At 34.4% G+C, this 14,974-nt stretch overlaps 2 protein-coding genes across 2 annotated transcripts in view; one reads left to right on the top strand and one right to left on the bottom strand.

Annotated features, from left to right (window-relative positions):
* LOC138709526 (juvenile hormone esterase-like) overlaps positions 1 to 14,974 on the bottom strand; it is a 63,769-nt gene that overhangs the window by 10,656 nt on the left and 38,139 nt on the right. Inside the window, exon 7 of the mRNA XM_069840351.1 lies at positions 14,702 to 14,874. Coding sequence (XP_069696452.1) covers positions 14,702 to 14,874 — 173 coding nt within the window. The remainder of the gene's footprint in view (positions 1 to 14,701; positions 14,875 to 14,974) is intronic.
* Positions 3,319 to 8,890, top strand: LOC138709527 (alpha-ketoglutarate-dependent dioxygenase alkB homolog 7, mitochondrial-like). Its single transcript, XM_069840352.1, has 3 exons — positions 3,319 to 3,801; positions 6,386 to 6,559; positions 8,715 to 8,890. The coding sequence occupies exons 1-3, from the start codon at positions 3,469 to 3,471 to the stop codon at positions 8,841 to 8,843; spliced, it is 636 nt and encodes a 211-aa protein (XP_069696453.1). The 5' UTR covers positions 3,319 to 3,468; the 3' UTR covers positions 8,844 to 8,890.

The following is a 14,974-nucleotide window of genomic DNA, read 5'->3' as shown; positions in this document are numbered from 1 at the left end:
GTTGTAGAGGAGTTTCTCCAGTGTTGTTCTGTTGTTTGTGTTCGGGGGATTTGCGAAGATGTGTTGTATATACGCGATTTACTGCCGAATGTGTGTATTTCCTGTTTATGTTGTTTAGGTGTGTGAAGAGTGGCTTTGTTTTTGTGGTAGTGTAAACTGTGTTATTTCTGGTGCGTAGCATCAGTAGTACTGTAACTGTAGGAGTATTATAGAAATAAATGTATAGAAAGAGGCAATAAAATAGCAAATTTAGGAGTGAAGCGAAGAGTAAGAGATCAATACGTAAATAAAGAGAGGATATAATAGTACGTTATGCAACGAGCCTACAATGATAGTAATTAAGACGTGAGGATGTTCATGAAACGAGCGCAAGCGAGTTTCATAATTTTTCATACGAGGGTTTTAATTACCATTATAGGCAAGTTTCATACGAGTTTTTATGCTCGACCATATTTCTAACTTGAAATTATTCGTAAGTATTAATTTTATTCTTATGTGACAGCGGAGCGAACTGACCTTGTGCAATCTCGTAAATTGTGAGATGTGCGCAGACGCGAAAGTATTAATTTTTTCCGGCAACGAATGTCGACGATCTTGATATAACCTAGAGAGTAAACTTGATATAACCCTGAAATTGAATTCGACATTGAAAAACGAGATGACAAATTGAATTTATTTGAATATTATTTACAATTAACGCTAATTATTATAGTAACAGAACATAACCTTCTGCGACAGTATTGGATTTCCAGCCTGCGTGACGTTTTGCTAGTTGTCTTTCGATTGCATATCCGAGAATAATCGAAAACCTGAACTTTAATGAATAGGTGTACTTTAATGACATGCATTAAAGGACTGCTACCAGCTGTATAATTACTACATTTCGGCATGGTCGAGCATAAAAAAAATAAGTGATGTAAGTGTTGTAAAATAGAGAAAAGGGAAAAACCAACAATTATTGTAGGAGAAAATAGCTGGAAAATAATGATTAAGAATAGGTAGGTTTGAGAGTAGAGAAGAAAATAAATAAATAATGCAAATTATTAAGGAAGGAATATGCAATATTTAATAGGTAAGCAATAAAGACAGTCTATGTATAAGAGAGAATAGAAGAGGATAGAGAGGGAAGATTAGATAGCAATTCAGTTAAAACAGAAGATTAGAAAGTAATCAAGAAATATTCGGCAAATGAATATATTAATTGAAAAGGATTATATGTATTAAAGGGATGGTGGATCGAAAAACAGAAATGTGAAGGTCCACCATAACTGTGAATTGTAAAGTTGGCTGACAAATAAATATCAAATATCAAAAGAGAAGGCCGCAAAACCGGACTAGGAAGAAACATGCCGAAAGTATCTGTTTTTGTTAAGCCCAAGAATGATTTGTCTCTATTGCTGTTAATAAAATACGTTCATTGTAATTATATATTTCGGAATATATATGATAAGACTTTCTTGTGTTAAATTCTAACGTACCTTGTTTACATATTTCGACCTATTATGGGTCATCCTCAGAACTGGTCGTTGCTGGTCTTGGCGAAACAAAATTACAAAACACCTCCACATATGCAGAACATATCACAAATGCTAACCACATCTACAGAGACATCAACATAGCATCGAGATACTACACATCCAACCAAAAAGCCAGAAACTAAACACACTAGAACAATATGAGATATACGGACACACAAAAACACACCCCAAAGAAATTCTCAACACACAACTCAATTTCAGAACACACACTCTTTGACTCCACTTTACATCACACGAACACACCCTCACAGGAAACAAAACAAGAGGCGCCATGACCAACAACGACCAGTTCTGAGGATGACCCATAAATAGGTCGAAACATGTAAACAAGGTACGTTAGAATTCAACACAAAAAAGTCTTATCATACATATTCCGAAGTGATACAGTGTTAAACGTTGTGTCATCAAGATGTATAATTATATATGTTTGCATAATAATAATAATAATAATAATAATAATAATAATAATAATAATAATGCATTTTTACTTGGTTATTTACAGTACAACGACGTATCACCTATTAGGGTATTTTGCGTCGATGGGATTGGTGATAGCAAGATGGTATCTGGAGAGATGAGGTTGAGGATGCGTCATTGATTATCTGGCATTCACCTTACAGGTGGGGAAAAACCTCGGAAAAAAACCCAACCAGGTAATCAGTCCAAGCGGGGATCGAACCCGCGCCCGAGCTCAACTCCGGCTCGGCAGACAAGCGCCTTGGACGATTGAGTTACGCCAGTGGCTTATAAAAATAGTAACAATTATTGAGAACTCTTAACAGATGTCTTCTCTCTCTCTCCCTCTCTCTCTTTTTATTGCTTCACAGACTTTCGTCTTCGCACAAATTCGAAAATGTTAATGTTTTGAAAATGTTTCTCCACGTGCTTATTTAAGACTACCAGTTAAGTTACTATATTAGCCGCCGCCACCTGTGTAGTTTAGTTGGCTACGGCGCTCGCCTGCCGATCCGGAGTTGTGCTTTTTTTGGGGGGGGGTTATTTTACGACGCTGTATTAACATCTAGGTTATTTAGCGTCTGAATGAAATGAAGGTGATAATGCCGGAGAAATGAGTCCGGGGTCCAGCACCGAAAGTTACCCAGCATTTACTCATATTGGGTTGAGGGAAAACCCCGGAAAAAACCTCAACCAGGTAACTTGCCCCGACCGGGAATCGAACCCGGGCCACTTGATTTCGTGGCCAGACGCGCTTACCGTTACTGATTAGGCCTCCCTGGTTAGGTTTTTTCCGAGATTTTCCTCAAGGTGAATGTCACGTAATCTATGGCGAGTCCTCAGCCTCATCTTGCCAAATACCACCTCCTATCACCAAACCCATCGATGCTATACAACCTAGTAGTTGATACAGCGTCGTTAAATAACCATGAAAAAAATTACTATATCAAGATTAGTCATACTTTTCTTGGCCCTCAGGAAAACACATCGATAAAATACTTCCGAAAGATGGCAGCATATATTAATGCTCACTACAATGCCATCTGTTGGCGACACACATAATTATGTGCACATTTCTCTGGTCGGCGGGAAAAGGCACATAGGTCAATAAATAATAATTTTCAGGAGAGACTTTCTTTTTAATTCACTCTTAACTGAATATAAGTATAATAATGAAATTCATGTATGTTAAAGTAAGAACCTTTTCAATTTAAAATACAAGACAATTTATTATTTCAAAAATTAGAAAAAATATTAGACTTATGTGATTAGGTACAACAGAAAAATCGACTTTTTTTTTTACTTATGTGCCTTTTTCCGTCAACTAAAGATTTTATCTGTGTTCACTAGCATGCGTGATCTGTGTCCATTGATGAGGAATTTCCTTAAAGTTTATGAGCACATTGTTGAAAGCAGTCGTTTCTTGTTACATGTACTTTAATAACAGTGTAAAGAATTAGAGATAAATTTCAAAATGCAGTGTATTAGACGTTTTGTGCGGTTAAATATATTTTACAAGAGTCCTTTCCTTCATGTATCTCATCTGAATGCGGTAACGGTAAATGTTTCTATACCTATGTCAACAGAAAATCAAAATGCTAGTTGTCATCAAGAAAATTTGAAAGAAATTAGTTGGAAAAAATACATGCTTCTTGGTGAAACCTTTGACGAAGGCTCTAAAGACTTAATGATTCGTGATATGGTAGTCGTAGAAGATTTCTTGAGTGAAGAAGAAGAGAAATCTTTACATAGTGAAGTTGAACCATACATGAAAAGACTCAGATATGAGTTTGATCACTGGGACGAGGTAAGAGCACTAACCAAACTGCTACTGGGCCATCAATTGAAGAGTTATTATATTTAGTATTTTAAGTATTGAATATCTGCACTATAATCTGGAGTTGAAGTCTCTGCCTGGAACGTCGTCTTATAAAATCCATGTTTAAGGGGACACTCCATTAAAAATTACAACTTCTTTCGTAATCATTTTTTCAGCCAAATATTGGGAGCATGTTTACTATGTAAAGGACTAACAAAATCCAAATTTTGAACTCCCAAATGTTTCTGGCTTTAGATATTTTTAATACTATTGTTTTAGAAATATTTTCAAACCCAAGTTTTTAATAGAAGATCTCAATTTTAAAGCTTTGTGTTTTTTTGGTTACATTCATAAGACATAAAGAAACATTTCATTTTATGAAATAATTTTTTTTTTAATTTTAAAAATGTTATTTTTTCTATAAATCATTAAAAATATTAATAAAACAAACTTGCAGCATTTCTCGCCAAATATATGCATAGAAACATGAAGCTACCTCATAAATACTTGCAGTAAAAATTTCATCCAGTTTGATTAATATTTGGCAAAAAATGAATGTTTCTATATTTATATTTTTGTGTAGATTAAAATTCTTTTCCACTACACTCATCTAGTAACTTCAGGAAGCCAACTTTAGAACAAAATGTTACTAGATTTGTAATCATAAATTTGTAAAAAAAGAATTATTTCACGAAAATACAATACAAATTTTGACAGCTCTTTAAATGACACGCCCCCTTACAGGCTTAATTAAAAAATGAAAACATATTTGTAATCAGAATTGAACTAAATCAATTTGGGATATGAAAATATACATTGTAAAGAAGTGAAATAGCCAATAATTTTTTTTTCGGAAAATTTTCATGATTTTTCAGTATAGTCTTCCCTTAACATAGCCACGTACGAAAGCAACGGAAATTAAACGTAGTACATTTCAGCAATGGCATCGCGTGAATGAATCTCTAGATTGTATGGTAGATAACAAGAGAACTGAAGTTTGACAAGACTTGTCTGTTTTGCCACACTTCGATTTCCTAGTAATATTTTGTTGCCAGATCGCATTAAGAATTCCAAAAACTACGTTGATTCCTTGTTATATTATCTGTAACTCGTGGTCTGAATGTCTATAGACAGTACACTACAATAATGAGCCATTTGTGTGTACTTTCATAAAAGAAACACCTGTATTTAACAAGACATGCCGAGACAAGTGGCAAGGTTGTCGCACTCATGAGAATAGTCCTACAGACTGTATGGGCCTTATTCATAGACATTTTTAGCGCGAGCTTCCGGTGGATGATCAGCGTTTTTCGTATTCATAAACCTGTGTTAGCGATGGGATATGATTTGAATTCTGTACTAGTAACCAGTGGATAGCCGGGGCTAGCTTAGTACGCTCGTAGCGCGTGCTGCGAAATGTCTATGAATACGGCCCTATAAGTCTGTAGATAAAGACAATGAACTAACGCAGAAAATGATCTTGCCACTAGAGAGAAATCGGTAAAATTATATAATGTTAATGGGATGAATTAAGCGACAAAAAATATATACTGCATTTCAAACAACTAAAAAATTATTCAGATCATTCGAGAGATCTCTATAAGTTAGCACATAGATATATACATGTCATTCATAAGCTTCTATCTTTTCTATTTCATGGATTGAATCTTTTAAAGCCTGACGCAAAAATAACATCTCATAGAAAACGGGAATACAATCTGTCGTCACTCTTTATACATAGTGAGGATTTGCAGTAGTTTACTGGAACAATAATAATAGCCACGGGCGTAGCTCAGGTGGTAGCGCGTTTTCCTGCTGATCCGAGGTTGCGTAGGTTCGATTCCCGTTTAGGCTGATTACCTCGTTGGGTTTTACCGTGGTTTTTTCCAACCACAAAGCGAATGTCAGGTAATCTATTGCGAATCCTCGGTTTCATCTCGCCAAATAGCATCTTGCATCGATGGAATTGGTGATAGTAACATGTTATTTGGCGAGATGACATCGAAGATTCGCCACAGATTATCTAACATTCGCCTTACGTTTGGGGAAAACCTGTAAAAAATCGAATCAAATAATCAACCCACGCAGGAAATGGAACCAAGCCTGAGTGCAGATCGGGGCAACGGGCAAATTCAACTAGACATTTCCGAAGTGCAAACAACTCATAAGGTTCTTTCTTCAATAGATAGGCCTACGTTTCAACGAGGAAAAGTGTTGTTGTCTGACTATGGTTGAAATAGGCCTAAGTCTTTCTAAATATAGTTCAGATAGTTCACTAACAGAGATTGTGGATGCAAAGTATGAGGAGAATTGCGCTGCCAGTTTAGCGCATACAGTTAACAAGGAAATCAAAGCATTGTGTCCTATATCAGGCTCAGAAAAACAATTGGGAAAAACTTACAGAATGCCCATCAAAAAGAAACCTCGTGATCCGATAAGAATGTTGGAACTCAGGTTTGACTCGCTATGTATTTATATGGAAAATACATCCTGAGTGGAAATGAGGGAATTCGTAATGTGAATTTGTAAAAATATGAAAAAATAAAAACTGATATGACACATCTTTGTACAGGCTATCCATGGTTACAGAGAGACTGAGAGATTGCACTGGAATACACAGAACACTCTTACATTGCAACGGGTTCGGGACATGGCATTTGCTCCAGGGAAGCCACAATCGAGACTCGTTCACGTATTGGATCTTGCTGCAAAAGGTCTCATCAAACCACATATTGACAATGTTAGGGTAAATATACATGGTTATGAGAACTCTTGTTACATTAAGATATCTCAAAAGAATTACTTGTTTCATTGATGTGTTTGTAAATGTACATAATTAGTAAATTATTTTACGTAAAGTGAGCAGAATATTGTACGAAATGTAAATATAAAAATTGGAAATTTATCCTTTGAAGAAGTGGAAAAATTTAATATCTTGGAGCAACAGTAACGAATATAAATGATACTCGGGAGGAAATTAAACGCAGAATAAATATGGGAAATGCCTGTTATTATTCGGTTGCGAAGCTTCTGTCATCGAGTCAGCTATGAAAAAAAACTGAAAGTTAGAATTTATAAAACAGTTATATTACCGATTGTTCTGTATGGTCGTGAAACTTGGACTCTCACTTTGAGAAAGGAACAGAGATTAAGGGTGTTTGAGAATAAGGTTCTTTGGAAAATATTTGGGGCTAAGAGGGATGAAGTTACAGGAGAATGGAGAAAGTTAAACAACGCAGAACTGCACGTATTACATTCTTTATCTAACGTAATTAGGAACATTAAATCCAGACGTTTGAGATAGGCAGGGCATGTAGCATGTATGGGCGAATCCAGAAATGCATATAGAGTATTAGTTGGGAGGCCGGAGGGAAAAAGACCTTTAGGGAAGCCGAGACGTAGATGGGAGGATAATATTAAAATGGATTTGAGGGAAGTGGGATATAATGATAGAGACTGGATTAATCTTGCACAGGATAGGGATCGATGGCGGGCTTATGTGAGGGCGGCAATGAACCTCCAGGTTCTCTAAAAGCCATAAGTAAGTATGTAAGTGTGTGACAACACATAGAGCCGACTATGTTATGGATGAACTTGATAGCGTATTTGTGGATAGAATTATCCCCGACTTTTATCTCTGGGAACTTGTCTACATAAATATTTCGAATAATGTAGAAAAACTAAAAAATAGCACCAAAGAAACATCGCCACCACTCTCCAACGGCAAGTGATACATCACTTATTAAAAAGGTATGACGTGTATGGAACAAGAAGGCAGACTGTTTCAATATCTGGTTTCTGAATTTGAAATGTAAATGATGTTTACTCATATCTAGTAGTCTAACATTTTACATCAAGTTTGTGATTTGTCTAATTATAAATACTACTGCGCTGAATATCATCAATAGCAAAACTGGAATCTGCGAACGGCTCAGCTGAGTGTCAGGTTTCTCACTTTGAGGTTTCTCTACAATTATTCACACAATTTCTTCATTATTCTATAAATAATTGTTGTGTAGTTACAATTACACTGTGAAATTATGTCAATTCATTATATAAGAGTCCACATCTGTGGAGTAACGGTTAGTGCGTCTGGCCGCGAAACCAGTTGACCCGGGTTCGATTCCTGGGCGGGGCACGTTACCTGATTGAGGTTTTTTTCTGGGGTTTTCCCTCAACCCAATATGAGTAAATCCTGGATAACTTTCAGTGCTGGACCCCGGACTCATTTCACCGGCATTATCACCTTCATTTCATTCAGACGCTAAAATAGATGTTGATAAAGCGTCGTAAAATTACCTACTAAAATAAAAAATTCATTGTATAAAATAGGCTTACATACAGTAGTTCGTCTTGAGTGCAATTCTCTCAATTTTCTTTTCTCCCTTATTAGTACAAAAAATTAGTTGCCAACCCTGGACAGGTAATATCGTCTAAATGGTTGTGGTTATAAAATTTGACTAAAATACCAGGGCTTTTTAATTAACTCTAATCTCTTTATGTCAAAGGGAATGAAACATTGAGACTAAAATGCTGAAGGTGAATCTCACATGTCTTTAGTTTTTTTTTTTTAAGTTGGTTATTTAACGATGCTGTGTCAACTACGAGGTTATTTAGCGTCGATGAGATTGGTGATAGTGAGATTGTATTTGGCGAGATGAGGCCGAGGATTCGCCATAGATTACCTAGCATTCTCCTTATGGTTGGGGAAAACCTCGGAAAAAACATAACCAGGTAATCAGCCCAAGCGGGAATCGAACACGCGCCCGAGCACAACTTCAGACCGGCAGGCAAGGGCCTTAACTGACTGAGCCACGCCGGTGGCTAGTTCCATTTTATTTTATTTTATTTTACATCTGTCTTTTGGAATTCTTACTGCAATATTTGTAATTTTTTTATAGTTCTGCGGGAACACAATTGCTGGTCTTAGTCTCTTATCAGACAGTGTAATGAGAATGGCACATGAGAAACATAAAGAAAGAGTTGTGGACATTCTTCTGAAGAGACGTTCTCTTTATATCATGAAGTAAGTTAATGTCTATTGAATACAACCTCAAAAAAAATTAGCAATTTTTTATTTACATAACATTTACAGTAGTATTAACAAACTTTGAGACCGAATGAGCAGCGCTCGTGCTCGGTCGCAGTTCAGATATAATATTAAAATAAAAAATAATAATATAAATAAATAAGTAAAATAAAATAGGAACTAAAATATAATTACAGCGGCAATGGAATTATATAATATAATATTAACACTAGAGAAGAATAATATCGCACGTGAAAAGTAGGATTAATATATATTTCAAAATTATAGAATACAAATATAATATAGGTTGATTAATTCATACACATAGGCTATAAATTTATTTAATCAAATTGAAGATATTAACACGTTTCTAATTTTCTTGTTATATGTTAGTGGGTTACATGTTAGAAGTTCTGGGCGTAATTTAGTTAAAGCATTGTACAACCGAGGGCCAAAATTTATGCTATGCTTTAGACCAGCAGATGTGAGACATTTAGGTTCTACTAATGTTGAATTAATATTTCGTCTTGTGTCATAATTGTGTGTCTGTAATACAAACTTATTACGATTTTTATGATAAAATTTTAACAGCGTATAGTTATAAATTTGTTCAATATTAAATACATTAAATTCAGAATAAATTAATTTAGTTGGATAATCGAAACGTTTCTTCAAACAAATTTTAATTATTCGTTTTTGTAGTAAATTTAACGGACTAAGATTAATTTTTGTACTTCCACCCCAAACAATTATACCATATTGAATGATAGACTGAATAATGGCCAAATAAACATTTCGTAGAACTCTAATGGGTAAGTAGCATCGAAGATTAACGAATTTATAAATTGTTTTACGAAGCCTCTTACAAAGATAAGTAATGTGATGAGGCCATTTTAAATTCTGATCAATAATGATACCCAGATATTTGACATACGTGGCTTCTTTCAATGGTGGACATTTACAACTTTTGGCATCTAAACAATTTTCACTGTAATTCGAAGTTTGACTGGGTTTTTAAAGGGTTGACATTACGAAAGATTATTTCCGATCTCTGGGAACGACTTTTGAATGACGTCATGTGCGTCGGGAGTCACACAACAGCTGAACTGTGGTGATGGGTGACAGACCAGTAGTGAGTTATTTCATAGAGTGCACGGTGTCTCACTGCAGCAATGCCCAAGAAAATCGAGCTTTTTTGCGAGAGGTCTGTTACATTACGACCCTTTCCGATGCCAAGTACAGTTATAGTCCGCGTCACAGTTTTTGGCGTGTGAAATAGGTAATGGGAACGTTAAGTCGAGTGTTTTACATTTGCCGCAGTCTTACTGACAACTGTGTTTGGCAAATGGCTGATGTGACATGTATAGGAAGTGATATCATTCTCAGCTGGGAAGGTTGCGGGTTCGATCCCGGGCCAGGTCGATGGCATTTAGGTGTGCTTAAATGCGACAGGCTCATGTCAGTAGATTTACTGGCATGTAAAAGAACTCCTGCGGGACAAAATTCCGGCACATCCGGCGACGCTGATATAACCTCTGCAGTTGCGAGCGTCGTTAAATAAACCATAACTTTTTTCTCAGCTGGACTAGAAACATGCTCACAAACTGGGCATTATATATCTAGGACACACGCCAAAAATGCTGGCGCCATCTGTACGTGACAATCATAGGATCCTGCAAAAAAAAAACGTGGTTTCGTTATTTCCAAGAAAGGCACCTTCTGTGTACTCAAAAGACTGGCAAAGCTTGAATGGAATTAACTCCAGAGGGGGGAAAGCATGCAAAATCCACCTCCCGCCACAAACTGCACTAAGCCTGCCCGAAATGATACAAATTAAACCCATCCGAGCTTTTCCAGTTTTATTAAGTAGGCCTACACAGAACATGCCTTTCTTGGAAATAACGAAACCACGTTTTTTGCAGGCTCCTGTGATTTGCACTTAACTGTACACGGCATTGGAAAGAATCGTAATGTACTCCTCCCAAAAAGGCTCAATCTTCTTGGACATTGCTGCTGAGAGACACCGTGCACTCTGACTAAGAAATCACTAACTACTGATCTGTCACCTCTCACCATCGTTCAACTGTCGTATGATTCCTGACGCACATGACGTCATTCAAAATTCGTTTCCAGAGATCGGAAATAACCCTCTGTATAATAAGTTATACATTACTATGAGGACATAGTCTGCCAGGGTAGCGCAGTCAGTAGAGTGTTGGCCTTGTGTGCACGAGTTGCGGGTTCGATCCCTGCCCAAGTCAATGGTATTTAAGCGTGCTTAAATGCGACAGGCTCATATCAGTAGATTTACTGGCATGTAAAAGAACTCCTGCAGGATAAAATTCCGGCACACTGGCGAAGGTCTTTGTTAAGCTACCTAATTCCCTCCCTTTTGTCCTTCCACGTTACACAAATTTAGAAGTTCTGCAGTTACTACTAGTTTCAAAACACTTTCAATCAAATTTATCCATTAATTCAATTAATTTTACACACCACTTCCATAATTGGCATATACAAAGGTACCTTGTTTCCTTAAGCCGCTGGATACTATACCTTTCACCAGAAGATTAGGCCTACTCTATGCCAGAATATATCAAGTATTTTGTATTAAAACTAAAACAGAATGTTCTAGGTAAACTCTGAAGTTTCCAAGCTATTTTGAAAGAGGCCCATTGGAGTTAAGTACTAAAAGAAAATAAATGTTTGTCTTCATTATGCTCGTATTTTTATAACAGACATTTGTAAATACTGGAATCCTCGACTGTGTGTGAGTGCTTCAATAAAACATATGAGGAAATATAAATTTGTACGAGTACTAAAAATATCCATTTCTTTTTCAGAGACACTGCAAGATTTGAGTTTACTCACGAAATACTTGGAGCAGAAAATTCTAAGTTTGGAGATCAAATCGTGTCTCGGGGCAGACGTATATCAATTATCTGCAGAAATGAGCCTGAGTGCCGCTATTAAACGTTAATTCGCTAGAATAAGTGTAATGTTAAGAACAATAACTGACTTCAAATAGGATAAACTAAAAGACTTATGTCTTAAAAGTATTTCGTTACTGTGTTAAGTCACGTAAAAAATCCTAGACTTGTGATAACTAGTGTACATTAGCCGACATATCGCTGCCTCTGTGTCAAACACAAAATATTGTTTTCTTCAATTGATATGTTAATAGTGAGATTAAATAGTTTCAGTGATATTGCTCTCCTCTTCCTCCCTACAAAATTGCAACATTTGCTAAATGCTTCTGTATTTAAGTCAACCAGTCTCATTAAGACATAGGTAATTCATGTTGTATTAAAAATATAAAATATACACAGACTTAAGTAAGTAGGCCTACTTCATTCTAAGCCATTAAACTTACTTCACTCCCCCTACCGTAAGTACTACCTCTGGAATTCGTTACCTAATGACGTCAGGGACTGCCGGACTTTATCACAATTCAAAATTAAATTGGAAAATTTTGTCTTAGTTAATGTTTTTAGGTACTGATTGCATTGATTTGTGTTTTTTTCCTTTCTGTTTTTTAATCTAGATTAAAATTCCAAGTTTCTTGTTTGTGTTAGTTAATTAGTTAGGATACAATTAATTATGATACTTAATCACTCATTTAAAGTTTGTGTGACTGCAACCTGTGTATATTTTTGTGTGACTTTACTTTGTTTATAGTGTTTTTCTCTCTCTCTCTTTATTTCTTGTGTAGCTTTACTTTATATTATATAGTGTATTTATTTTTCTCTGTTTATTTATATTATTGTATTTGTATTCCTGGTGTTGTGGAAGAGAAGGCCTGATGCCCTCAACTACACTAGAATAAATAAATAAATAAATAAATAAATAAATAAATAAATAAATAAATAAATAAATAAATAAATCAATCAATCAATCAATGAGTGAATGAATGAATGAATGAATCAATCAATCAATCAATGAATCAATCAATAAATGAATGAATGAATAAATGAATAAATCAATAAATGAATAAATAAATAAATAAACAAATACATAAAGAAAGAAAGAAATAAACAAATAAATAAATAAATAAACAAACAAACAAATAAATAAATAATTAAACAAATAAACAAACAAATAAACAAACAATCAATCAAACAAACAAACAAACACACAAACAAATAAATAAACAAGTAAACAAACAAACAAATAAATAAATAAACAAACAATCAAACAAATAAATAAACAAACAAATAAACAAACAATCAAACAAACAAATAAATAAACAAATAAACAAACAAATAAATAAATAAACAAACAAACAATCAATCAAACAAACAAATAAATAAATAAACAAATAAATAAACAATACACAAATAAATAAATAAATAAATAAATAAACAAATAAATAAATAAACAAATAAACAAATAAATAAATAAACAAATAAACAAATAAATACATAAACAAATAAACAAACAAACAAATAAACAAACAAACAAACAAACAAATAAATAAATAAATAAATAAACAAACAATCAAACAAACAAATAAATAAATAAGTACGCAGTTATTAGCTTGTTTTTAGGGGCGTAAATGGATTTTATCCACTATGATTAAGTAATGTGGACTTTACATCACTAATAAAATACATTCATTACGTAACTAGTTAGACACTTCTATTATTTTGCATACAGAGTAGCTTAATATCAAAGACGGACATCTGACCTCAATCGAAATTTAGATAGCTATGGTTTTTTATACAATTTTTCATGCTCTTTCCAGTTATAGTGAAACCATATGCAAACTCTAACACTACATTTATGAAATAAATTGTGCTAAATATTACAAAGAACACTGTGAATTAAAAAATTGCCTCTAGATCAAAACTATGGAGACGACAGATGTCCGTCTTTGATATTAAACTACTCATATTCGCTATGTTTTTACCAACATTTCCCATTTCAAACATTCCAATTCTTAACTCATGCATTTCTTTTAAACAGGTTTTTTTTTTTGTGTTTCCTCAAAACATTTTATTCCGTGACTTAAGGGGTTTTTAAAAAAACCGATTCAATTCAGTTCCGATGATACTGTAATCTTTGGTGTTACTTACGCACATATGATTGTAAAGATTTTCAATTTGTATGGCAAGATAAAAAATTAAATGTATGTACTGCACCATTTTGTTGACAAATATAAATCATTGATTAAATGGCGATCTTACTAAAACACACCCTAATCAAATTCTCAACACACAGATCAATTTCAGAACACACACACTATTTGACACAACTCTTCATCACACGAACGCACCCACACAACAGGCAGCGAAGTTGAGATGGCGCCGAGACACAGAAGGCTCTGAGGATGGTGTCAAGTAGCATCGAAACAGCTGTAAGCCGCACATGCTTACATAATTAACACTAGCAAGATAGCCATTTAATCAATTATTTATATTCAAGTGTTAAAAGTAGTGTACGAAAGATTCAACACGAAATATAAATCGTTAAAACTGAAAAAATTGTATTTTTAAATATGATTGTACTCAATGCTGGGAACTAAATCATATTAGTATTGTAAGTTAAATCTATAGATTTATATTAAACATATAAATAATTTTATCGCTGAATCATGCTTCACACCCCAAAAAATTGCGCTAAAATTTGTTGTGACCAAGTGTTTCGTATTTTTGTAATTAGAAGTTGGTCACCCTAGAGAGAAAACAACTCCTGTAATCATAAAAACGTGTGGAAGGAGTAAAGAAAATATTTTAATGATGAGTTATATTGATATTTCAATTGGTGTTAATTTTTTCCTGTTCCTGTGTAGTCTACTATATGTAATTGATTACTGTTTCACAACTTCAAATAATTGCATAAGGGTAAATATTGTTGACTTACTTGCACTGCGGCAGCAATCGATTCCTTGGGAGACGATACATCTTTAAAATAGAATTCCTCAAGTTTTTTGATAGCAAGGTTATGTTTTGCTGAATCTTGTGGATTATCCATGATCTCCTTAATCAATTGGACGTTGTCAATTTTGAATTTCGACGGGTTACCACCAGAGAAAACTGTGCAGAAAAAGTAAATTATTAACATTATTTTATAGAGTATGACATTAATGCAGTTTTACACATAAATTTCAATTAAAATCCTCATTATCATCATCCT

Source organism: Periplaneta americana, chromosome 11, assembly GCF_040183065.1.
Source record: "Periplaneta americana isolate PAMFEO1 chromosome 11, P.americana_PAMFEO1_priV1, whole genome shotgun sequence".
Classification (NCBI taxonomy): domain Eukaryota; kingdom Metazoa; phylum Arthropoda; class Insecta; order Blattodea; family Blattidae; genus Periplaneta; species Periplaneta americana.
Note: the sequence above shows the minus strand (reverse complement) of the source record. Positions and strands in the feature narration are given on the sequence as shown.

Bases quoted from the DNA above. Each gene is read 5' to 3' on its own strand.
- LOC138709527 (XM_069840352.1), top strand. From the start codon at position 3,469: ATGCAGTGTATTAGACGTTTTGTGCGGTTAAATATATTTTACAAGAGT. The intron at 3,802-6,385 runs GTAAGAGCACTA...ATCTTTGTACAG, and splicing joins AGTTTGATCACTGGGACGAG to GCTATCCATGGTTACAGAGA. The intron at 6,560-8,714 runs GTAAATATACAT...ATTTTTTTATAG, and splicing joins CACATATTGACAATGTTAGG to TTCTGCGGGAACACAATTGC.